General features: G+C 36.6%; 1 protein-coding gene across 3 annotated transcripts in view; it reads right to left on the reverse strand.

The window, feature by feature from the left end:
• Window positions 1-25,944, reverse strand: part of FSTL5 (follistatin like 5) — a 265,807-nt gene that overhangs the window by 223,694 nt on the left and 16,169 nt on the right. For all 3 annotated transcript variants that reach the window (XM_015285320.4, XM_004940911.5, XM_046940561.1), the window contains exon 2: window positions 17,537-17,675. In XM_015285320.4, the coding sequence (XP_015140806.1) occupies window positions 17,537-17,659 (123 nt within the window). In that variant the 5' untranslated portion in view covers window positions 17,660-17,675. The remainder of the gene's footprint in view (window positions 1-17,536; window positions 17,676-25,944) is intronic.

Below are 25,944 nucleotides of genomic sequence, written 5' to 3' on the forward strand. Positions count from 1 at the left end.
CATACACAGAAAGCCATTAAAAATCAACAATTTATGTTATTGAACAAATGTTATAAGTACCCATAACTTAGGAAATAAAGGTTTGATGTTCATGGAATTCTTCCTTATTGAAAGGAAAAACATAAGAGGGCAAACAATCATTAATTTTCACTTGCATTTTTGTTATGTGATAGGGAGTTGATGCTAGTTGTCCCTAAAATTAAAAAATTGCTCCCCATATCCCATTAGAAGCAGTGCATTTCAGCTGTGAGGGCAGTGATGTGACAGACAAGCCACGCTGCGAACAGCCGTGCAAAGATACACCATGAAATGAAGAGCATCTCAATCACCTCATCTACACAAATGCACTAACAGTGGTGACTGCTGAAAAAAAAAAAAAAAAAAAAAAAAAAAACTGTTTTGAAGCTAAAAATTTGCTCTATCAAATAATGTCATTGTGCTCTTTGTACCTGTTACAGTTTCCAAGGAAATCAATAGGAGGTATTACTGTGGGAATGAAGGGAATGAACGATGTATTTAGTATTCAAATTAGAACAGAATGATTACATGAACCACAATTTTATATTATGATCTACTGTTATAAGTCATCTGTAAGTAGAACAAATCATCTTGCATCTAGGTACTTTGGATCTGCTTCAGTGTATCAAAGCCAAAATCCAACAAAATCAGACAAGTTGCATGGCTTTGCATCATTTTATGTTGCATCATACTGTATCAGTTTCGTGAAATGTATTGATGCATACCATACCAGAGCTGTAAAGAAGCCCTTCTTATGTGTACAGCAAACTGAATACGACATAAACTTTTCAAGGCTCAGTGAATGAAAGCTGAAAAACCATCAGCATATCTGCTGTGTTTGTGAACTAAAAAGATCATGAATGGATGGACCTACAAATTGCTATTCGGGCAAATCATAACTTACAAGCTACTTGTAATATATATCAAACTAGGCTATGTTAAAGAAAAGTGTCTTAAAGATACAGAAATGCTCTAGTAAGGTTAAAAAAAAAAACAAACACAAGAAAAGGCACATATTTATTTTCTCTTTGTCTCAAAACGTGAATAACATCAGTTTCTCTTGAAACATTCTGAAATTTTGACAGTGAACAACATCACTGATCAGATATCACATTCTGTAAATTATTTTGGCATTATGTCAAATTTTATTTTGAAGAAAGCCTTTGTATTAGCAACAGGGAGAGTAGAATAGGATAGTCAAAGGGACTTTAAATGCAGAGTTATTGAAGAGAAGGTAAAAAGACCAGAGTTGATCTGTACAGGTAGATAATATTCTGGATCTAGTAGAATCCCCTATACCACGTTTGAACCAGTAGTATCTTAGCTCAATTCAGGCACATACGGTATACATTCCGGTTTGGTTTTGGTGTTGTTTTTTTTTTTTTCCCCTTTCTGAAAGGAGAAGAGTTGATATTAATAAACCATTGTTGTTGCACGCAGCAGAAAACTGAATTTCAGTTAACTGTGTTCATGAAAAGCAAACTACATACTAACATTGCATCTATACCCTCACTCATCTGCCTGTCTGAGACATCTGCATAGGATTTAGGTGTGTGTCAGAGCACATAAGTGATAAAGCAGAGGAGCCTTCTTTTCTGTTTTGCAAAACTCAGGCAAAGTCCTCTTCCCTACTGACTGTATTTTAAAAATAACTGATTAATTGAATTCTTAAACAAAGCGCAAGTTAGTCTAAAACATATGGTAGATCATACTTGATAAGAGACAAAAATTAAAATAATTTGATAAATATGAAACACTAATTACAGAAAACTGAGGAAAGCAGAAGCACAAATCTAATGCCTGATTAACATTTTATAATGAAAATGTATCACTAGTCATATCATAAAATCTAGCTAAAATGCAGAAAAATACTGTTGTGTTATCACTAATGACAATCCTGCTGTGGAGGTACTTTTTACCCTTTATTACTTTTTTTTTTTTTTTTAAGCATTAAAGAAATAATTGCTATTAAATAAAATATTTCAGAGGGAGATGTTACTGACATAATATATTTTTGCTGTGTTCCTGTAATGTATGCAAGCTCAGGTAGTTGAACAACAACTACATATTAGCTTATATTAATACAATGAGTTTAATTACAAGAAATCACAAGAAATTTGAATTGAAAGTCTCAGAAACTTTTGTGTGTGTGTGCGTGTGTATCAAATAATAGCATAGTCACTGAAAGCAGAGAGCAAGTGTGCAGTGAGCACCATGATTTGGTACACAGCTCACTTTTCCATAAATATAACAAGCCTACAGTTTCTGGTTGTTAGTACGATCACTTCATACCTCGTTCCCTGATGATAGACCAAACCCATTTGAAATTCTAAGCAGTTTCATAGCACATGAGAGAGAAAAATTAATATATATACATATATATATATATATACTAATTTCATATATAGTGTTGGTTCTTTTTATAATGCTTTAATCATTAAAATACTTAGTGCAAGGTTTAATTAGTGGAAGAGATATAGTGCATTGAAACATGTACAGAACACTACAAGACCATGTCCAGGTACTTTTTGGAGATCTCCAAAGAGGAGACACCACAGCCACTCTGGGCAGCCTATGCCAGGGCTTCACCACCTGCACAGCACAGAAGTGCTTGCCAACATTCAGTTTGTGTCCATAGCTTCATGGTCCAGTTTCTGCCCATAGTCTCTTGCCATTAGGGCCTACTTCAAAGCGTCTGGCTCAGTCCTCTTTGTACTCTCCCTTTGGGTATTTATAGACAGCAATAGATACTCCCCAAACTCCCTCTTCTCCAGGTAGAACAGTCCTGTTTCTTTCAGCCTTTCCTTACAGGAAAGTGCTCTGGTTTCCCTTTGTGGGACGTTGTATGTAATACACACACACACAATTAGACTTATCTTCCTTAGTAGAAGATAATAGTATTTACTGTATGTATTCATTTTGGTATTATCTAAGGATGCTTCAGATTTGCATAAACAAAGAGGAAGAGAGATACCCAAAAAGCAATATTTTAGCATACTGAATCGTCACTGGAAATTCTAAGGGCCAGTATGAATATTGCATTATCTTCTACCACATGTGAGTTCCTAAAACTCCAGGTACTCTCACAGTTACTGAAAAGTACTATAATTCCTTACAATGTAGTGCTATTTTTCCCCTCAAAAACCTACACAGATGGATTTTAGCTGAACAATTCCCATTGACATTAATGGGAGTAATTTGCCTAAAACCTCCGCTCATTTTTTTAAATCTCATAGATGGTTTTTAAGTGTAATTTTCTGAAGTGTAATTTTCTAAAAAGGACATAATGTGTGTTGCATTTCATTATTCAGCCTGTCTGAAATCAGGCTGAATATTTAGATCTTATCTTTCCTCTCTCCAAAATTTTGTCTAGATAGATGAATATCTGCAGAAAGAATGACAATTAGAGAGTACAGATACATCAGTGTCAACATCAATTACATTCTTACAATCCAGGAATGCAAGTAATATTTAGTCTGTGTTAGGACATAATTTTGGGTAAGAATTGTAGCCTATCTACTAGTATTGATTGAAACCAATGTGTCGAGAATTTTCTAACAGTACATTGTTTCTACTATTCACTATACAAGGGCAGATAAGGTAGTGTTGCAAAGGAAGAAAGAAGTTTGTGATATGAATATTAATCAGCTGCATCTGCCCATAAAACATAAAACTATATATTTTAGGAATATACTCATTTTACCAGAGATCTAATGAAAGGTTAAACTGCATTGCCCATATAGGACACCAGAACATAGAATTAAGGTCATATTTTTTTCTACTGAATCCTAGAAATTTCAAACTGAGCTCAGTATCTCTGTCGCATTTCAACTACTTTTTCAAAAATCAATCATAGCTATATACACTACAATTATATCAACAATAAATTATCATCAGCTAAGTAGGCAATGAATATTTTCTCTTGAGGTAAGTGTCTAAAACACCTAGCTTAAAATTAAAAAAAACATACAAAGACCTGCAATAACACAGAAAGCATTTGAAGTTCTGATGTAATTAATGAGAGTATTTTTTTAATCATAGATATTAAAAAAAAATAAATAAAACGACTATTTCACTTCCCTGATCCCAACCTATTACTGATACTTAGATGAACAGAATTGAATAAATTCTATTATATATTGTATATATTATATACAATATTATATATTGTATAATGTATATTACAATATATGTATATTATAATGTAATATTAGTTTTGTATTATTTGCACTGATGTACAAGTACAATGTCTAGAGAAGAGTAATAAAACCTAACAGCATTTCCATGGACCACTGTAGAGAACAGAAGAGTCTGCTGATGTCTCAGGAAAGTATTAGACTGCACATCACTGTAGAAATTACAATTATAGGTTGTTTATTCAAGGTTGTGTACCCATAATTATAGGTTATGCCTTAAGAAAATGACCAGTACATTTGTTTTGGTTTGTTTTCAGGGGAAGAAGAGAAGTATAAGGAGTAAAGTTGCTATATTTCAAATTAATATTTTGCTAATATATTCTTATTAGGAGAATTTAAGTGCAAAAAAAAAAGTTATTTGATAGAATAAACATTAAACAAATGTGATTAATATCAAGCAAGCTTAAAGAGATATTTAGTGCTGCTTTACTTAGTTCAGGAAGCATGAGCAGTTTGCACTGATATTTTACAAGCCACATTAAATGCCAACTCAGAAATACCAAAGAGCTAAGGAGACAGTTTAAATGAAGCAATCATCTCTTGCTCATTTCTTGTGTCACTTTCAAACAGTAACAATTTTTGAGTTATAAAAGTTTGGGAGATATTTGTTTTAAATTTGATATTTAAATCTTTAATCTTCTCTGTTCTTAAAAAAAATTTGGTGTAGCCATGTTAACACAATCAACACAGATACAAGCAGCAAATCTTTTCATTAAGGCCTCACTATACGCATTGTCTTTGTGCGTCAAGCCCAAACAGAGCTACCAAAACCATCTAAGTTTTTAAGGGGCATGCAAACATCCAACACCCTTATTAGAAAGACAAATAAAACAGCATGGGTTGTGTTTGTTTGCTTGTTTGAAAATGAAATCCAAAACTGGAAGACATCAAACACTCATAATTCTCAGTTGAAGGGAATTGAGCACAACAACAGATTTAATGTTCACCTGATGAGATTTATCCCAGAAGAATTTATGAGAAACAAAATGTCCTAGGCTTGGATTATTAATGTGATGCCAATTGTAACTACAAAAGAGTAAAAATGACACGTCGTAGAATCACAGAACGTCACAAGTTGAAAGGGACCCATGAGGACCACAAAATCCCACCTCCATTCAGGACCACCTCAAATCCTTCTTCCTGCCTTTGCCCATAACTTCATCTTGCATCTATTGTGCATCCCACAGCCTGCATCTTTACTCCTTCAAACTTTACCCTTCCCACCCTGCCACCGAGGTGCTGCCATGGAGGTGATATCCATGGCCATTGAGGCTTGAAGCAAGACATGCATAGGGACATCCCAGTCTAGGTGAGTCCAGCCCAGGGGCTTTGGGGTAGCTGTCAGGACTGCGCTAGAAGTTGTGTGTGTGCAGTGTGCCTGGGTCTTGCATGAGGTGAGGCCCTGTGGTGCAGCACTGCAGTTTCCTGAAGGCATGAGTGAGCAGCAGTCCTGGAGAGTAGGGTTGATGCACTGAGAGGTGAGAAGTGTTAGGAAGAGTGCTTGTGGTGATGGGGCTCTGGCAGTCCTCCTAAAACTCTAGCATGGATCCTGGTGGTGGTTTCTGGTGTGGGGTGGGCCTTGGTCTCTGTGGGTGGGGCACAGGGGACAGTACTTCACTGATATATTTGTCTCTATGTCTCCTTCCAGATCCTGGTACAATTCATATGCCAGAGGGCAAGGAGATGTGCTCTGCAGATGCCTGTGGACACGTAGATGTGTGAGGGAGCTGGGCCTTGCAGAAAGGTGAAGAGTTTGTGTGCCCTCCATGATGAACCTAAAGAATAAGGCGAAGCAAGAGGCAGTCCTTGCTGAATGGTGCATTGGTGTTTGTCCCTTGGATGCGGTAGAAGCCTGAGCATGTGCATCCCTGTGTTGAATAGTCAACCAGGCCCCTGTTCCCTCCCCTTGGGGGATGGTGGGGAGGAGGATGTCAGTCTGTTGGGGAGGATGCTGTGTAGTGGTGGCTGCCTCTTGGTGGTGGTCCTAACCCTGAGGCTGGAAGGTAGCAAGTGGAGCCTCGAGCAGCTGGGTTCCATCTTCTGTATGGTGAGGTGGTATTTGTTTTCTAAGCACAGGTAAAATATAAACTCTTTAGAAATACAGTCTCACTACTTTGACCCTAGTCTATAACCTAAAAGTTCACCACGTGTAAGAACTAACTTTGTTCCATGGGACACACTAAGATTTCCTTTCAAAAGGTTTTGGATATGCAATGTGTGCATCTAAGTATACATCCTGTATACACTGTGGATGCTCTGCAACAATATCAACAACATAAAAACTTAAAATATAACAAGGAAAAACTAAAGCAAACAATCAACACTTAAATTTTAGGAATTCTGCTGCAGTAATAGATAATATCTGCCAGCACAAGGAGTTTCAGAAGTTTCAGAGAAGTAATAGATATAAATTGACAACTTAATTTAGGAAATGCACTGCTCTGGACTTACCTGCTCAAACACAGTAATATTCAGCTCAACCTTAGTCATTCTTTTGGTTTATGCGCCACACAATTATCAGAACTGCTACATTACACTAGCAGTCTGTGGCTGATGGCTTTGGTTTTTTTGTTTGTTTCTTTGTCAAGAACCTCAGGCTGAGTTAAGGAAAGAATGCTGGAAAAAAGACTAAAACAAGTTTACTTAAACCAAAGCATATACCTTTGCTGCTTACCATGGTTCCTCTGAATATCTTCCAAATGAAAAAATTAAAGCTGCTTTGGTGATCAGGCTACTCCCCATGACTGCCAGGACCCTGAACCTCTAGGTGTGGGTGAGAGGACTGGATTCCGTTCCACTGTAACAGCAGAACAAGTCTGAGACCTCCTCGTGAAACTCAATGTATTGGTCCATAGGACCAGATAATATCCATCCCAGGATGACCTGGGGAACTACAGGCTGGCGAGCCTCACCTATCTGCCTGGGAAGTTCATGGAGCAGATCCTCCTAGAAGCTATGTTAAGACACATACAAGACAAAGAGGTGATTCAAGACAGCCATCATGGCTTCACCAACGGCAGATCTTGCCGGACCAATCTGTGGCCTTCTGTGATGGAGTGACAGCATTGGTGGATGGGAGAAGGGCGATAGATGTCATCTACCTGGACTTTTGCAAAGCCTTTGATGTGGTCCCTCACCACATCCTTCTCTCTAAATTAGAGAGGTATGGATTTGCAAGATGGACTGTTCAGACGATTAAGAATTGGTTGGCTGGTCGCAGTCAAAGGGCTTTCATCAATGATTCTGTGCCAGGGTGAAGGCCGGTCACAAGCACTGTCCCTCAGGGGTCGGTCTTGGGACCAGTGCTCTTCAACATCTTCATTAATGACATAGATGATGGCATCAAGTGCACCCTCAGCAAGTTTGCAGATGACACCAAGCTAAGCGGTACAGGCAATGCATTGGAGGGAAGGGAAGCCATCCAGAGGGACCTGGACAGGCAGGAGAAGTGGGCTCAAGAGAACCTAATGAGATTCAACAAGGCCAAGTGCAAGATGTTGCACTTAGGTCAGGGCAATCACGGGTATTTATACAGACTGGGCAAAGAACCCCTAGAGAGCAGCCCTGCAGAGAAGGACTTGGAGGTCCTGGGAGATGAAAAGCTGGACATAGGCCAGCAGTGTGCACTTACAGCCCAGAAAGCCAACTGTGTTATGGGCTGCATTAAAAGAGGAGTGGCCAGCAGGGAGAAGGAGGTGATTGTCCCCCTCTACTCAGCTCTTGTGAGGCTGCATCTGGAATACTGCATCCAGGCCTGGGGCCCCCAGCAAAAAAAAGAAATGCAGAGCTCTTGAAATGAGTCCAGAGGAGGACCATTATGATGATCAGAGGGCTGGAGCACGTCTCCTGTGAAGAAAGGTTGAGGGAACTGGGCTTGTTTAGCTTGGAAAAGAGAAGGTTCCAGGGAGACCTCATTGCGGCCTTCTAGTACTGGAAGGGAGCATATAAACATTAGAGGGAATGGCTGTTTATAAGGGTGGATAGTGGTAGGACAAGGGGGGATGGTTTTAAACAAGGACAGGGGAGGTTTAGGTTAGATATTAGGAGGAAGTTTTTCACACAGAGGGTGGTGACACACTGGAACAGGTTGCCCAAGGAGGTTGTGGATGTCCCATCCCTGGATGCATTCAAGGCCAGTCTGGATGTGGCTCAGGGTAGCCTTATCTAGTGGTTGGCAACCTGCCCATGGCAGGGGGATTGAAACTAGATTTTTGTTGTGGTCCTTTTCAACCCAGGCCATTCTATGATTCTATGAAAATAAATGGTGGAGCAGTATCTTATATTGAAAAAAAGTACTCTTACTACTTGTTAATGACAGTGGAATTTCATGAGAAGAGCAGATAGATTGCCTAACCTGAATTTCTCGATAGCATGAGATCAGGACAGTCCACACTACAAAATCAGAAAAAAAGAAGTCAGTACATGGTTTTATCAAATATGGTTTTATCCAAATTATAGCTGACATATGCTAAGGCTGCATGCCCTGTTCTCAGAAAAATTATCACTGTTCAAAGCCACTACAATGCTTAAATTGATTAAAAACATAGATCTGAAAATATAAGTCGGGGAACAGTTTTATGTAGGGATTTATTAGTGCATGGCTGTTATCAAATTACTTAGAAAAACACAGGTTTCTGAACTATACTTTGAGTAATTATGCATGTAAAATAATAATGGTAAATATAATAATTGTTGTTAAATATTTATATATTAATAAATGGCTTTATATATTTATATCTGCCAGTATAAAGAAATCTACTTTAAGTTAGAAAATTGTCTAGGTGTAAGAGATTATTCTTTTATATGATTGACTCAAAGTTTGCTGAGGAACAAGTCCAGGCAAGTCCTGGGCAAAGGCAGAGAAATCTTTTGTCTTGAGGATGCTGATGGACAGGTCCTGGCTAAGGATTGTGAAATCCTCTAAGGAGCACAGATGGACAAGGCCAGGGGCAACGAGAGAGAGATAAGCTGCTGCTAATGGCCGGGAAACGGTCTTTTTGTGTGGACTTATCTCGAGGAAGATGGCCATCTCAGGAGGTACGCACATGACTCTTGCTCAAGCACCCAGGGATGTCACGTAGGCAGGAGAAAATGGAGGATAAAAGAGGGTCCAACAACCACGGTGATGTAGAGGCTTATCTCTCACAACGACAGACTTGAGGGGTTCTCTGCCATCTGATCCTTCACCACAACAGGGAGGCTGATCTCGAGCTTTCTGCCTTCAGATCCTTCTCTACAGACCGTATGCTGATGGACTTCCCTGGGCCTGCTACCTGAGACCTGCTGCTTCCTCCCAGACTTACTCGGCAGCTTCTTCCTGGACCCACCCAGTACCTGCACCCTCTCATTGCCCAAGACCGACCTCGCTGCTCCTGCCCTTCGGCCTCGGACCGTCGGAACGTCGTGCAACGGGACTGCTGCCAGATCCTGGTGGTGACTATCCCCGCTTTACGCAATTCTTGCTTCTTTCTATCTTTTCTATCGCTCGCCTTCCCTTCCCCATCACCTCAATCCTTAATACTGTCCGTCCTCCCCTTTCTTCATCTCCCTTATTAACATTTGTAATAAACTGGTCGGACCAACATTTGAACCGTTGTTTCTTAATCTCACGCCGGGCATACATATTTCAAAGAACCTCCTCTCCCTCCTATAAATTGGAGCGAGACACTAGGCCATTTCACTGTGACAGGAGAATGACTCTGCTATAATGGTGTCTACCTTAACTCTTCTAGGATACTGGATATTACTAGGAAGAAAAGCACAAAAGACAAGTATTTACAGGCTGGAACTAGATAAATTTGATGAAGTACTTAAGAGGACAGCAGAATCTTTGAAAGAATGTTTTACTATGTTATGTCACTAATTAATCCTTTGAGCATACAAATAGAAAGAGAGGAGAGGGGCTGCACAACAAAATACACTCAAGCCAGAACCCTTTGTGACACTTTTTATGAGATCTTAGTAAAGGTTTTTATTCTATTCCTTAATTCAACTTTCATTCTCTGCATTGATTCAGCAATCCTGAATCAATATCACTACATGGAGGATTCCAGATGACCAGAAAACTGTTTCTCCATTTTATTGTTAGTTATGGCCTAATATAACCATAGTCAGGCTCATCCTTAGATCATAACAATTTCTGCCATCTACAGACAGAGATGGCCTGAATGAATTAGGGTGGGGCTGAATTCTTTGTCTCTAATATGGCCAGATGCACGCACACACACACACACACACACACACACACACACACACACACACAAAGGCTTTATTTATGAACTGAGATCTTGCAAACATTTCTGAAGTTATTCATAATCAAATCCCAAGTCCATCATCAAACTGTTTTCAAAGACACAGTATTGAGGCATGTCTACAACTTTGTCATTTTTCTGGAGTGCCTTACAACACATTTCACATTCAATGAAACAGAATCCTACTGCTAGTGAGGAAAACACCTAAAACCAAAATGTTACGGTGCAATGTAATAGAATATTCCTGTTGAATGTTAAGAAGTATGACAAGAGTTACTGAAACTTGAAGTGGGGCAAAAGGGCAGCTAATATTATTTGAACTGAATTGGAGACAAAACAGTGAAATAGTTACGAAGTTTCAAGATCTGAGATAATGATACTTGTATTCACTAAGACTGCAAGAAAGAAAAGTGGACTTGGAACAAAATCCAACCATTTTTAAATGAAGTTGAAGTACTTGCTAGCTGAAGTACATGATTATCACAAGGTGCTGTTTGGTTTTGTTCTGAAACAATGAAATCCGTAATTGAAAATAAGTTTACTTATAAAGGTAAGTATTAAAAAATAGGACAAATTAATCTGTGAGTAAATAAGTGCTAAGCCAGGCCAGTTAGTTAAGCATTTTTCCAGTGTTGAAAGAACTGTTTTTTTCTGAACTATTTTTCCATCACTAAAAGTAAAGGACTAAAAGCAAGTATCATGGATATTTTGAAATACATATATTGAAAATATAGACAGATGCATCAGCCTGGCTGGAGCCCTTTTAAAATGACCAAATAAATACTGCATCTTAATTTTATACTAAAGTCTAACGTAATTAACAGCTTTCTTACAAAAGCATTTTTGCTATCCATCAATGTTACACTTACCCAATTAAGAATATAATGCTGTACAGATGTAAACTGGTATTTAAAATAAATCTTTAAGGAGCATCATTCTTCTACTTTACCAACAGAATTCAACTAGCTAATTAGAATCTGAAAAGTCAACGAGGAAACATAAGTAAGTGGATAATTATTCAGTTTACAAAATGAGACAGGGGGACATTCCAGTTTGTCTGCACACCAATGAAGCTTAGTGCACTTGTCAGCATTATATACTATGTTCATAATTATTTAACATTTTTATATTGATTGTTCATACTCCTTTTCACATTATAAGTACTGTCTATCCTACATGGCATGACTTCCATTTTAATGAACAATGATGATAAAGGTTAATAAAGATGATACAAGTCTACATGTATCATCATCTTCTAGGCTATTAAAATAGTTATTAAACTCGTGGGGAAAAAAAATGAGAAGAAACAGCAGAAAATAACAAATAACAAAATATAAAGTTTGGCTAACAAAAAAAAAAAAAAACCTTCGATGTAAAATTGTATACGGTCCAGTTTATAACAAAAAGATTAAGACTTGGCAAGAAAGGCAGAGAAAAGAGCTGGACCTCTTAAATTTCCATAGCAACATCCACTTTAAGTATCTGGCCTCCTGAATCTTAGAAATTCAAGTGGTACAAATTTGAGCAGGAGCAAAGCATCTCAATTTTTATATATAACAAATCTCTTCCAGCTTTCTGTTGCTACTGTGATGGAAACTTGTGATGATTATTTAATGCAGTAATAGAAAATGAAAACATACAGTCATTGAGAATCTGAATTTGTAGCTGATAGCAGCTTCTGCAGCAGCAGATATCAGATACAGATTGTGCTTGTACCAACTACCAAACATCACTACCTTATCTAGTCAGAGGCTAACTGGAACTCTTCCTGGACAGCAATGTAACAAGGTCAACTTCAGTGGTGTGGTGTTATGGGTAATTACATCACTGTCATATACCACTTCTTTTCTTTTTTTCTTTCTTTTTTTTTTTTTTTTTTTTTCATTTTTTACTTCCATGCTGACACATCAAATTAAAAAGCTAGGTGATGCATGTGGATCTCATCAATCCTTAAAACAATAGGGTGAGATTAATTGTTTCCACAGTGATGATCTTCATATTGAGGGCACACAAGGAAAATGTAGCAAGAGAGTACAACAGAGAAGATGTGCCTTCTCTCCCTTGCTAACCCCAGATACTTCTTGACTAAAAGCTTACAGGTAGATGTTGCTAATGAGTTAGCAATGGAAGGAACATCAGCAGACAGATTAAAAAAAAATAGTTTTGATTATGTAAGAAGAGATAGAAAAAGTGTTTATTTGATATTAGCTTATTAATATACAATTATAGCAATGAGAATTTAAAAATAAAAAATAAAAAGCCATGCATGTAAGATATATTCAGTGTAACTAAGGAAAGCAAAATAAAAATTTAATTTTCTTAAGACTTCTTTACTGCAGTTACACAAACTGAAGGGGAAGGAGAGGTGAGCAATTCCTATTATTTAAATGAAATCCTGGAATTTGCATAGGACATAGCTATTACATTTAGGGAGCCTCAGGAGGAAGAGAATTCTCTGGTTACCTTAGAACCGAGAACACCAGTGACACACTTGAGAGAAGCTCTGTTCTCAGTCTTCAGAATTCAGTGCAGCATCTTACTGCAAAGGATTTCCCCCTGCACTCCCCCCTCTCGAGGACAGCGGATTTTAGAGGATCAAATTTTATGACTTCTCAGAGCCTGCAGGCAAACAGCATTTCCAGATAAACACTGTGAACTATAAACCTCCAGTTGTCTGGGGACCAGACCACACAAGAAAAGCTCAGATTATTTTTGAATCCTCAAGTACTACTTTCTTCCCATTTCTTTCTTGGCCTGTCAGAATTGTACAGGTGTTTCACTGTAGCACAGAATGCACTATTAATCGAGGGAGAGTATTTTGCAGTCTCTGAGCAAAAAAGCTAAGTGTAAAAAATGTATTCTATGCCTTGTACTCATACATTTAAATTTATCCTCAGTAAAACAAGGGAGCCTGCTTAAGACATTACATGTTTTTTTTTTTTTCTTACTTTGTTTCATTCAAAAAAATAAAAACATTATTTCCCAAGGTTCTCTAAACTGGACTGAATTTATTCAGACCTCAGTTACTGAAAATCAGAGGTGAACGGGCTAACAGCAGACTGTAAGAGCAAGAGACTATAAAAGGGAAAGAGGCAGGTTTTTTTCACAGGGATTAAAAGAAGTACTCTAATCTAGAGAAATTACAGAGAAAATGCTGATTTCTGTGCATCTGACTTTGATCCCATTAAAACTTCAGCTGAACAAGACAAAATAAAGGCAGGGCTGGAAAGAGTTTTGTCCAATGCAGCAAAATCAGTTCTTAAAAGGCATCCATGAAAGAGGCATTTATTAAACGTTAAAAACAAAGCACAACCCTTGTGTTGTATCCTCTCTTCCCACCTGGTCATTTGGAAAACAAACAAACAAACAACAACAACAACAAAAAAAACACAGCTCTCTCTTTCATAATAAAGCACCCACCTTGCCACAAGTACAGACCAAATTCTGAATGTCCTGATTCCTTTCCTGTCTCCTTAAAATATCCTTTCCTTAAGAAAAAAAAAAAAAAAAAAAAAAAAAAAAAAAAAAGCTTTGCTCTACCTACCCCTGCCCAATCTCCCAAGCCAGTGCTTGCTCTTAACAAGGCATTATAACCCTGACTAGCCTGAATTCCACAAAATCGCAATCAGGACGAAATAAAAGGTATTCAGGTGAAGATGACTAAATAAGCAGTCTTCAGTGGTTATTTCTTGAGACTAAAAACAAACAGTTCCATACCCATAGTGATATTATATATTCTTAGGTATTGTTGTTAATATTACTGATTCTCCTCCTTACCCCATATCTGATGTGTATTCATCTGGCTGTATGTGCATGCATTAGATATGGGGACTTGGCATGCCCTGGAACATAAATATGAATGTGCAGACTATATCCCATATTTCTTAGTCTCCAGCAATGAATCAGAAACTGGCAGTCGGTGTTCTGTTGGCTGCCTTCTTCCTGTTTATACCTGAAAATTCACAGCATACATTTTTTTCACTGAAGGAACTGCATAAATATTATTCTGCTAGTAAGATCCATACAAATCACAAGAATTAAATTCATTAGGATGTTAGGAATGCTTTCTAACGATTTTAGGTGGGAACTTGAGTATTAACAAATTGCTCACAATACCCTCAGCAGCAATGTAAAAAGAATCCCAAATGAAAAGTCCCTTACAAACTTTTTCAGTGCTTTGACTAATGAAGCACAGAGGATTAGCTGGTATGACAAGAATGCACGTGCAATTCAAACATAATCTGAAGGTGACTGGAAATAAAATTCCCAGGAGTGTTCAGTAATAGTCTTTCTCCATCCAAGTCCAAGCCAATGGTGATAGATTATACCATAGAAGAAGATGCAGAACTGGGACAAATGTCCAGTTGTTGAGAAAAAAAATATTTGTAATCTATTTCCAGCATGGCTGAGGCTCTTGAGTCCCAGTTTTATTTCCAAACAAATGACCTCTGGAAGTCACCCTGTACTGTCCAGGCAGCTTCTGAAGATCTCCAAGGATACTCTCCAGCCCCCCTGGGCAGCCTGTGCCAGTGCTCTGTATAAGTTTTTCCTTATGCATGGAGGTTTTTCCTATTTTTGAAGTTTTTCCTCACAGACTACAATTCATTCAGACTAAATATTTACTTGTAATTTCTGTGCACAAAGAGCCAAACTTGTTCACAATCCCTTTTAAAACAACAAAACGTTTATTATATGAACACCTGCTATGATCATGAACATAATTATTTTTTTCAAGATAATACCTAAGTATTATCCTGACAGATAAACAACAGAATTGTTTTCCCTGTAGTCTGATGTTAGGGCTGCTATGATCGGACTACCATCCAAGATAAATTCTCCCGTACTAGCACAAAACTGTTTATTCATCTTTTTTAATCCACACACATCACCTGCTCAAAGCAAATATGACTGCTGATATTCATCATCATCTTCTATTTGTAATAAGTATTTTGCTTGCATAACAACCTAAGCATTTGAAATATTAAATGCTTGATTGATGAAGAAAGTTTCCTTGATGCTTATTATTTATATATTTAGAGTATGTGTGTCTGTGCCAGAACTGTTTTTAAAAAGTGACTTTAGAAACATTCTGCTTTCCTAGTTGTACTCTAACTTGTATCCCTCATATCAAAAGCTGAACTATCCCAAATCATTTTCTTCATCTGCACATACTGCCTAGGAAAAAAAATAAAAGCCCAGATATTCCTTATTTTTCAAAATGCATGACCTCAGGTTTTCATTGTTTTTTTCCTCTTTTGAATTCTCCTATATCATTTCTTTTCTTATTCTTTAAGCTTTATTCTAAAAAAAATACAAGACCCACTTACAGAATGTCATTTGCTTCTGTTCTTTATGTATACTTTCTTTTCCATTTCGTACACAGTTTTTAAAAATATATGATTAATAAAGTAATAAGAAATGAAAAACAAAGGAAAACTATAATTCATATGTGTGGGTATATATACATATCTATGTACATATACATATGAATGTATGCATGTATGATCCACTCCAGTATTAAACTTCTAATGTTTATTTCAAGTATTAACAGAGAATCAGAAGTATTATTAAGGAACAGCAACATTCTACTAGTTCCACAAATAACCTAATTTTCATGTCAGAGATCATCTGAATCTGAGAAATGATGTTTACCATACCTCATCGCCTGTTCTTGATTCTTCTCAAGTTCTTTTTTTTTCTTACAACTCCCACAGCTCACTCCAAAGACACTACTAGCCTAATTCCTTCTACTTTTCAAAGTAATTTATTGTGCTGCTTTGTTTTACTTTGTTTAAACCTGGCAGATGAAAATAAACTGATAAAGTTTCTGAATTTGCAAACTATTCAGTGCAAAGACCTCTGTGTGTATATGGCTAAGCACATAATACGTATTTCCTTGTATGGGGTCTAATGTCTGATGTCTTCTTTATTCTGATGGAACATGATTCCCAAGAGGATGCAAAATTATACCATATAAATGTTTGTATTTTATTTTCCATGTGTTATAAAATTCTATATTTAACACACTTCGTATGTAATAATTTGCTAATAAGCAGATATCTTAAACTTGTTTGAGCAGAACTGTCAATGGCTTCAATTATTCCTTATATGCTGAGATAGAATCACATGATACTGGATCGTTTTTCAAATCTAGGACCAAGAAATACCTTGGTATTTTATAAAATGTATTTAGAAATTAAACTAGCCGCATCTCAAAACATTAATATAAATTAACACCTGAAGTTTCCAGCAATAATTTGGACTTTCTAGTTGTAACCTCCAGATTCAAAAGAGGAGGGAAAAAAGTTTTTCATCATCTTTGTTGTCCTGATCACAGGCCTTGGAGTCCCCTAGACATTGGTCCTGTGAACACCATGCCAAGCAGTAACCAACAAGTTAATTGGATATTACAGCCCACTTCCTTTCTTATTGCTTTAGAGAATATCTAGAGCAGTTTGCCTTTTTGCTATCAAAGAGTAGTATTTAGTAGATGAGAACTGCTTTGGGAGTCCTGAATTCATGACATAGGTGTGGCAGGTGAGCAAAATGTGAATGGCATATACAATGCTTGAAGATGGGAAACACAGCATCTCAGGATATACCTGCACTGTGCGATGGTTCAAAATGCCTAAATTCAGTGTGAACATCTACCTCGTACAGACAAGTTTTTGTAGATGAGTTAGCTTCATCACCATGCTTCTTTGACCCCCAGTTCTCCCAGTGCTGCATGGTCTGAAATCCAGTTGGTCCTAGAACAAGTCTTTGCCTTCAGCAGAGGACAACAGTCACTTTAGCCCCTCTGGCTATCTCAGAGCTTCTGCTGATACATACAATCTCTAGCTTCTGAAACTAGAGTAGAGCTTACCTCACTATATTTTAAAAGTTTCTGGGCTTTCAGATACAAACAGCTCCTCTTTACTTGTCGAATCAAGTCTAGATTTCTGCAGATAATGGTACTGAAAAAGTTAATTTCTAAACATCACTCCAATAAGCAAAAGACAACAGAGCTGGCACATACTTTAATGCTTGACCATGGAACAGAAGTCAGAAGTGCTAGAGAGTAATCAGTACCTTGTGGCGTAATCTTATGAGTGGCTGATAGGGCATAAAGTCATATCCTTCCTTTGCTGGCCACCCATCTGCTCCGAACAAAATCCATCCAAGAAGTAAAACTGCTGACCACCACATAAACATCTTTACAGGTCTGTTCCTGTCAAAATAAAATGGACAGAATTAATCATTATTTTAGCACAAATGATTTTCTTTTCAGTATTCAACACTCGTATAAGATTTTGACTGACGGAGCGGCTGCTCTAAACTCAATCTTAGCCTTAAGATTAATATACAATACTATATTTCATACCACCTACCTTGTGTTTCACCAAAAGCAATCCCATTCTGAATCTCCCTATTAACAAAATTTAAGGTTTCTCCTTGGTTATCATTGCCTTTCTTATTCTAACAGTGCCACTTAAGTTACATTTCTTCTGTATGCCAGCTCTTCTAATTTATTGCAAGAGGTAACTCTCATGGGATATCTCTTGAAGAATAAGCTAAGCACTGAATGATTTGAAACAGACAATGTGCTCTATTACAGACAGACACTTTACACAAATAAATTAAAGTTTGGTCTTTTATACCTGTTCAGTAACTGGATTTTAAAATGATCATAGAAAGTTCTGTTTTTGAGGTCTCCTCATGTCAAAACAGAACTTCTAATCAGATGTTCCAGTGTACCTTTGACTGGTGTTATTACAACAAATCAATCTCACTGATGGGAAAGACTGAAAAAGATTATTTCAGAACTCAGATCTCAATTTTACCAAAGAATAGCATTTTTCTTCACTGATTCTGTGTTAGTTCTCAGTATCACTGAGAAACAGTAAATCCATTACAAGGAGGAAAAAAAAATTAAAAAAAAAAAACAGAAAGAAAAAAGGAAGAAAGTATGAAAGAAGAAAAAAGAAACAACATTTCTCATCTTGACTTCCAATCATGAAAAAAACACCCTTCTATTTCTGTTCATTGAAAAATATTTGAAAATAGTTTATTCTTAACTTTCAAGGTCAGAATCAGATTTTTTTTTAGCAGTTATGAATACTAAAACTAGCTGTACACAGCTGAAACTTTGTCCCCCTTTTTTTTTGCACTTTTGGTATATCTCTCTGTCCAAAGAAAATTACTTTGGAGAACAGTCGTTCCATAGACGATGGCGAGGGCAGACACATTCCACCACTCATCTAAACTGCATATATTTTAACTTCTTGTGGTGTAAAAGAATAGAGGCTGTACAGTTTGGGAAATTGTTTGACCCTGAAAGCCATCTCTTTTGTTCTTGTCCAAAATAAGAGGAAAATTATTGCATTCTCAGTCTCTGACTGCACTGCCTGGTGCTTGGATGAATACTTAAAAGCTGCCTTTTTAAATTTAGATTTTAAGACTACATCGAAAACAATGTAGGGTATCTACAGTTCTTATTTGCCTTTTCAGAAATAAAACCTACATTTTTTCAGTATACAAATTTTCTGTTGAACTTACTGCACAACTTAAATAGCTATTTCTTCTCCAAAATGTACTACCGAAACCAGAGTTCTCCTTAGAATAATACTATTTTTACATCTGAAAGAATTTGAAATTTTGCTGTGGATAACTTTCTTCCATACTTCAACTTCGTGTATATAGACAACTTCTATTTTCAATTTTATTTTTCTATTTATTAAAAATAACGTGGATATATTGAGTTTTCAGCAGACTGAAGCTTTTTAACAAATCATAACATCTGAATATGTGAATGACTACATTTAGCTTGCTGTTACTAAGTGCACAGGATATTGTATAAAACAGTATGTTTTTCACAGGAATTGGAGGTAGGTGGACTTCAGCAATTTCAGGGTCAAATAAATGATGAATTAAACATTATAATCAACACTATGAAAAATCATTTCTCATAGGAAGCTGCTGTAAAGATTTTAAGCATGAATAAAATGGAACTAAGAAATACATAAAAATACGAGAATTCAACAAATATACCTCTTGTAGAGACCTTGAGTGCAAGTAATCTTTAGACTTTTGTGTTCTTCTGCTAACACTGGCTGAAAGAATGGTAATAAAGTTCTACTTTCACTTTCCAGGCAACTAAGGTATTTCTGAAAACTTTTGAATTGATGGGGTGGGGCCAGGAAGTCTCAGACAGCTGTTAACAGTAACTACCACATCATATATCCTATGAATACAAATAGATAATTGTTGCATGTAAATAATTACTGTGTTCTCTTTTTTTCTGGGATATACATTGTTTTGCTAATTAACAATGAGTTTCACCTGCTATTTTATAATTCAACTGATCATTATTGTGGGTTCCTTATATGTTATTTTCCATCAGCCTGAGATTTGCCTGAAGAGGAGGAACAAATTTAAAGATGTGGAACAGAAAATGGTTATTCCCTGTTTCTGAATGTACATTAAGTACTTCAGATTTAGATTTACCTTTCTGATTGTCACAAAGCAGTCACCTTACTTTCTATCCCATTTCCAGAGCAATCACAAATCTGATACGCACCCCAGTTTTCTTGCTGTTGACTTCTATCCATTTGAGTTACTTCAGAAAAATTTTGATAAATTATTACTCATATGAGGATTCTTTAATCCAATTACAAATTTGCTTCTCAAAACATTCAGGTGAGGAACACTGCTGAAACAGGTGTACCTTCTAAACTGGCAGTTGGATGGCAGCAGAAATACCTTAGGGCATCCCTGTTGCCCCATTCAGGTATGGGAATCAAGACCATATGGTCATTCCTTTAGCAAAGCAACCTGCTCTGCTTCATATTATTTGTACTTTGTGTTACTGTTCTATCCCCTCCCTTCCACAGAATTTCCAAAATAATTATTATACTGAAAACCTCTGTCTAACAATATTCACTCTTTTATTGTTTGCAATAAACTGAATAAATATTTTTTCCATAAAAAAATATATGACTGTGATTTATCCATCTTATGACGTTATACATATTCTTCAAGCTGACTCTCATTTCTAAGGGAAAAAACAAAAACATACTGTTCAGACCAGAACTGCAAAGAACAAAGATTTGATCACAGCTTTCTACTGAAACTTAGACAGTAGAAACATGAAATATTTTATTTAATTAAAGATTATTTTCCTTTGTAAAATAGGCAATACTTAACTAAAACTGTGGTTATTGACTATATTTGGCACAAGGCAATTAAACACAATTTTCGTCTTCTCAGTAGAGCCACCGGGTGTTAATCATCCAGCCTTAAAACTTTCTGACTCTCTCAGAAGTGGTTCATGCGGCAAGTTAGTTAAATCACTATTATGTTATAAGGTAGTTAAATCACTATTTTACTTATCGGCAAAATACCATGAAATTATATATTACCTCTTTACTTGGCATAGAATATTGATTTCACAGAATTAAACCAAATGTACGTTTCCAGTTCTGGTAACTGATGCCAAATAATATTCAATGTTTCTATTGCACTCAAACCATCAGATAGTATTAACAGTATGGATAGGATTCAAACACGTATTTGAGGTAGGTGGTCTTATATAAACTGAATATCCATCCAGTTTGAACTTTAACCATCACTAGCAATTTTAACATAAATTCTTCTTTAATCAAAGGCACCTTTGAACAGATATACATCAGGACTTGTACATTAGCTTCAACATACATATGCACAAATTAGAGGTATTTATGGCATCCATTTCTGATCCACATTGCCTACTTTATCTCAAAACTAATGACAGTGTTATGCATATTAAGTAAAAAGGGAAACTGCTTTCAAAATAATAATTTTAATTTACTGTACTGATAAAGCCACCAGCAAAGAACAAATTATGCAGAATGGGGACAACACTGATTATACATTTTCATTTCTTTGAAAGAAAGGTTTCTGTAAAAAAAGCAGTATAGCGATTTCCTGGTTGGAAAAAAAAAAAAAAAAAAAGGGGGAAAAAACACACACACACACACCAAAAAAAAAAAAAAAAGAAAAGAAAAAAATCCACAGACCAAAGAAAAACCAAACAAACAAACCAAAACCAAAGAAAGTTACATGAAAAATTCACCAAATTGCCACAGTGATCCCTCTCAACGAGCTAATCATTCCTGAAAAGGAGCACATTTTTTACAATTCTTGAGAAAATGCAACATTTATCTCTATCACCTTTTTCTTTCCTGTCAATGTTTCTCACTCTTACTTTTAAGTATTTTGTGGAAAACAAACTAAATCTGCATTCTGACACCTTCCTTATAAAAATGTAATCATGATTAATGTATAATAACAATGTATAATAATTTATTTCAAAGTTTATTGCGCTTTCTAAATCTTCTCAGCATTTCATTGGTAATTTTTCTTCTTTGACTGGTTCTTCATTTGAAATTGATGGACTGAAAGAGATATTGTTACTGTAATAGTTAAACAAATATATACTAAACATCTCCCCATTGATGTAAGCTTAACAAATAGAGATTGAAAAAATATTGCATTATACACAACTAGTTCCAAATGTGATAATGTATCTATATATGATGTGTAAAATATATAATAAAAGAAAGCATACTTAAACCATTGTTCATATGCTGAGTAAAAGCATATACCTTAATATAAGAATACCCCACTTAAAAGTGTGTGTGCTTAAAATTAGTTTTTCTTTCAAAGAAACTGTTTTCAGAATTCCTGACATCTATGCTATTGATTTGTGTTACTAAAAGGTGTCCAGACAAGACATTCAGTATTAACAACTGAGACACAAATAATTTGAAAATACAGCCACTGTATCCAAATAAACTGATTTAATCAATACATCTACACAGGGTAATAAATGAAATTTTAAATACTACCTAGAATTGTGTTTCTACTACCTTATTTCTGAAAGGACACATTAGGAATTAACTTGCCTTTATTTAAAAGGTCTTCTTAGCATCGGAAGTAATAATACTGTGTACCTGCATGATACATCAATCTTTTTCACATACTATTAATTAATATAAAGGAAAAAAAAGACAAACGGGAAACTGTAATAAGTTGTCTGCTTTGTAAGGATCAGGAAAAAAAACCTAAGTTCTATAATCATATTCAGTGTTATTAGTAGGTTGGTAATATAGCTACAGTAATAAATATAAACCATGCTTCACTGACTGTGACTTTGAGCACTTTATTGTACGCACTGATGGATATACATACCTGTCAGGAAAGAGCATACAACTACCCTTCTTAAAATGCTTTCAACTACTATTATGGCTTCATGGCAGAAAGATATCTGCAAACAGGGTAATTTTAATATAAACTTTAGGATTTATTCTATTAATACACGTATACTATATACAAATTTATGTACTATGTGAATATGATATATAGATACATACATACATAACAACAGATACAGTTTGAACAAGTAGCAGCTGCTCTAACCAGGTGTATGCCTTCTCCCATCAGGAACTGTCCCTTTGCTATACTACAGGTCTGTGCCTGCACATCCTCATGTTCAGCCTCCTTCCTCAAAAACCCCACAGCAACCAATGCATCCAAGCTGCCCACACTGTCACAGCAAACCTGAGGTTCTTACAAAGCAGGCACAGTACCAGACTCTCTATTAACACAGCTCCAGTCTGTATCTAGCAGTTTGTCCTCTCTAAAACACTTCGGGGGAAACAGATCTGTGTCAGGACAGCAGCTCCCATCGCCAGGTCCTGTTGCCAGCTTTCACTAGAGCACACCCCAAGCTGCCATCCTGCAGTTCTTTTGCAGATATGGCAGCCATATTCTGAGTCATACTCCAAAGTTGTTAGGTGACAACAAAGTACAGCAGGCTTAGGGCTTGCAACTGTGAAAGGCAGTGCTGCCAGAGCAGACAGCGGCTAGTGTATCTGCACACCAATCTGTTGTCTCTCAGTAGCTACGTATATTGTGCCTCCACACTATCTTCGTCCTTCATCCACTGAAGAAGGCTGGCACAGTCATATATAGCCAGTCAAATATAGTCAGCAATGCTGCTCATAGTTCATGTGCCAAAACATACTATAAAGGAAATTATTTTTGTTAAATTTCATGAAAAGGTTTCAACATACTTTATGCATCCTGTCTTTCTGCTGACTCCTGTCCATCTCTCCCTTACTTTTCTCTGTTTAAATTGCAAAACTATCAGACTGCATGTGGAGTGCAGACCCTCTCAGTCCTGATTTGGTACTATTATGCTTGGTCTTTGCATAGACGCAATAAACATTTCAGGAGGCTCTGAAATATACCCACGAGGGCTCATCCGTGGCAAGCAGCCAGCGCAAAGGCCAGGTGTTCCTTGTCTTTTGCTGTTGCTCTCTCTGCCTTCTTGCTGCTCTCACTGTGGGGTGCTGGAGCACAAGGGCGGGAGCTCCAGCACTAAGCATCCTGGGTAGAATAGGACTGAGAAGCACCCATGGCTGGGTACGCACTCTGGAAGAGCTTTGCTGGAATAGAACTGAAAGGCTTACAGGCAGCTGTTGTAAACAAGTAGCTTGAGTGTGCCTGGGTCATATTGTAAAGGCCCTGAACAACAGATAAGTAGATGCAGCAAGGATCCATCTCTTTGGAGCAGTTCTTGGGAGCAGCAGAACAGCAATGTAGACTTTGGTAGATGGGTTACTCAGTAATTACTAAAACAGAACCCTACCTGTGGGGATATAAAGCAGCATGAACTCTGCAAACAAAGTAGAAGATTCAATTTATTTTATTAAATCTTTGTTGCTAATTTCATGCTCTGATTTAGCACTATCATTTTAAGTTTCTTTATTTATTGGCTGGCACCAGATTTCTTACTATCAAATGAATTTAAACCTTTTTCTTCATATTCATAACGCAATCTCACAATTTCTTTACTTTTACAGAAAGCAGAAGAAAATGAAGGAATTATTTTTCACATATCTCAGAGATGCTTTTTATAATAGTATGAAGTTGAAGTTGTACCCGGTAATCTATTTTTTTCCTAACTCTTCAGGATCAGTCTCAGGAAACTAGTAGATTTACTGTCACCAACATATATAATGGCTAGTTTGTGGAAGTCATAATGTCAGCAAGGCAGCCTCCTTGTCCGCTCATTAAGGAAGCTTGTTACTGCTGGTTCTTCAGTATTCCAGAGGACCAATGTTTATTATCATGGCAGGCTCCAAACTGATGGGAATTCAACTGCTTTATGTTATGTAATCAAATACATAAAATCTACCAGCTTTGAGCTCAGATAAATATTTTGGTACTGTTGACATATTATCAAACTTTACAACTTCTCATTCATGAAAGAAAGATATAGGTAACATATAACACACTGTTGTCTAACCATTGTGCTCTGTTCATGCTAGAAAAAGAAATTAAAAAATTTTGAAAAACAAAATATTTACTCTTATATAAATTTCTGCAAACATTAACTAAAAGTAAAAAGACAACAGCTGTTGACTTTTCCATAATAAATTGTTAAGCTAAGTTTTGAGGATATATGTCATCCTAGAGAAGGCAAAATAGCCTCTTGTGATGTAAACTTTTATAAGACAGGTAAACTGGTAAATTAAGGAATGAAAATCCTCCTTCATATTTGCTATGATTTGCTAACCTACCATTCCTTTTCATCTCTGTTATCTATGAAATTTGCTTTGTTGAAGTGCTGTAACAAACAGAAATGGTTCTCAGATATGTTGCATGTGAAGAGGATTTTTTAGTAACTCAAATGTTTTTTGAGATCTCCACCAATTTAACAGCCAGGATTCTGTGGCTCAAGGCCACCATGAAAGTGTCTGAGATTGGAAAAGGCAGATTTTTTCTCATCTCTACCGGCATTTGAAGAAGTAGAAAAAAAATTAAAATAAAGGACCAAACAAGGAATCCAGATGCTAAAAAAACATGCATGTAAAGAGAGAAAATAGGTAGTTTAGGGGAATATAAGTAGTGCCTCAGTAGCCTTCATAGCATTAGAAGATAACTACCAGAAGAGGGAATTGAGAGAGACTATGACACTTGAGGAACCGTGAGCTCCTTGTCTCCTTCAACACAAACAGTTAACACAAAAGCATACTAGGTTAAAAAGAAATGGTATAGATGCACTCTTGGGTGATGGAGAGGATTACACACAGCAGTACTAGCACTCATAGCATACATCATGTCATCAAACTGTAGAGAAAAAGATGCACATGGATTTGAATATCATTGGATCTATCAACAGTTCAATCTGTCACCAAGACAGACAAATATTGCAGCTATTTAAACGATTTCTTGTAACTGAGGGCGGTTTGTCCCCATCAAGATTGAACCAAAAATACATTTGCCCTTCAGCACCCAGCCTCGGTGCCCTCATTACTGTAATTAAGTCAACTATAGATGAAATCCTGACCCAATTGAAAATAACTCTAAAATCATCTTTTATTAAGTTAGGTACAGCTTTTTACCCTGTTTAGGGGACTCAGGGATGATGCAAGTTCAGAAGGAAGGAAATG

This window comes from Gallus gallus, chromosome 4 (assembly GCF_016699485.2).
Source record: "Gallus gallus isolate bGalGal1 chromosome 4, bGalGal1.mat.broiler.GRCg7b, whole genome shotgun sequence".
Classification (NCBI taxonomy): domain Eukaryota; kingdom Metazoa; phylum Chordata; class Aves; order Galliformes; family Phasianidae; genus Gallus; species Gallus gallus.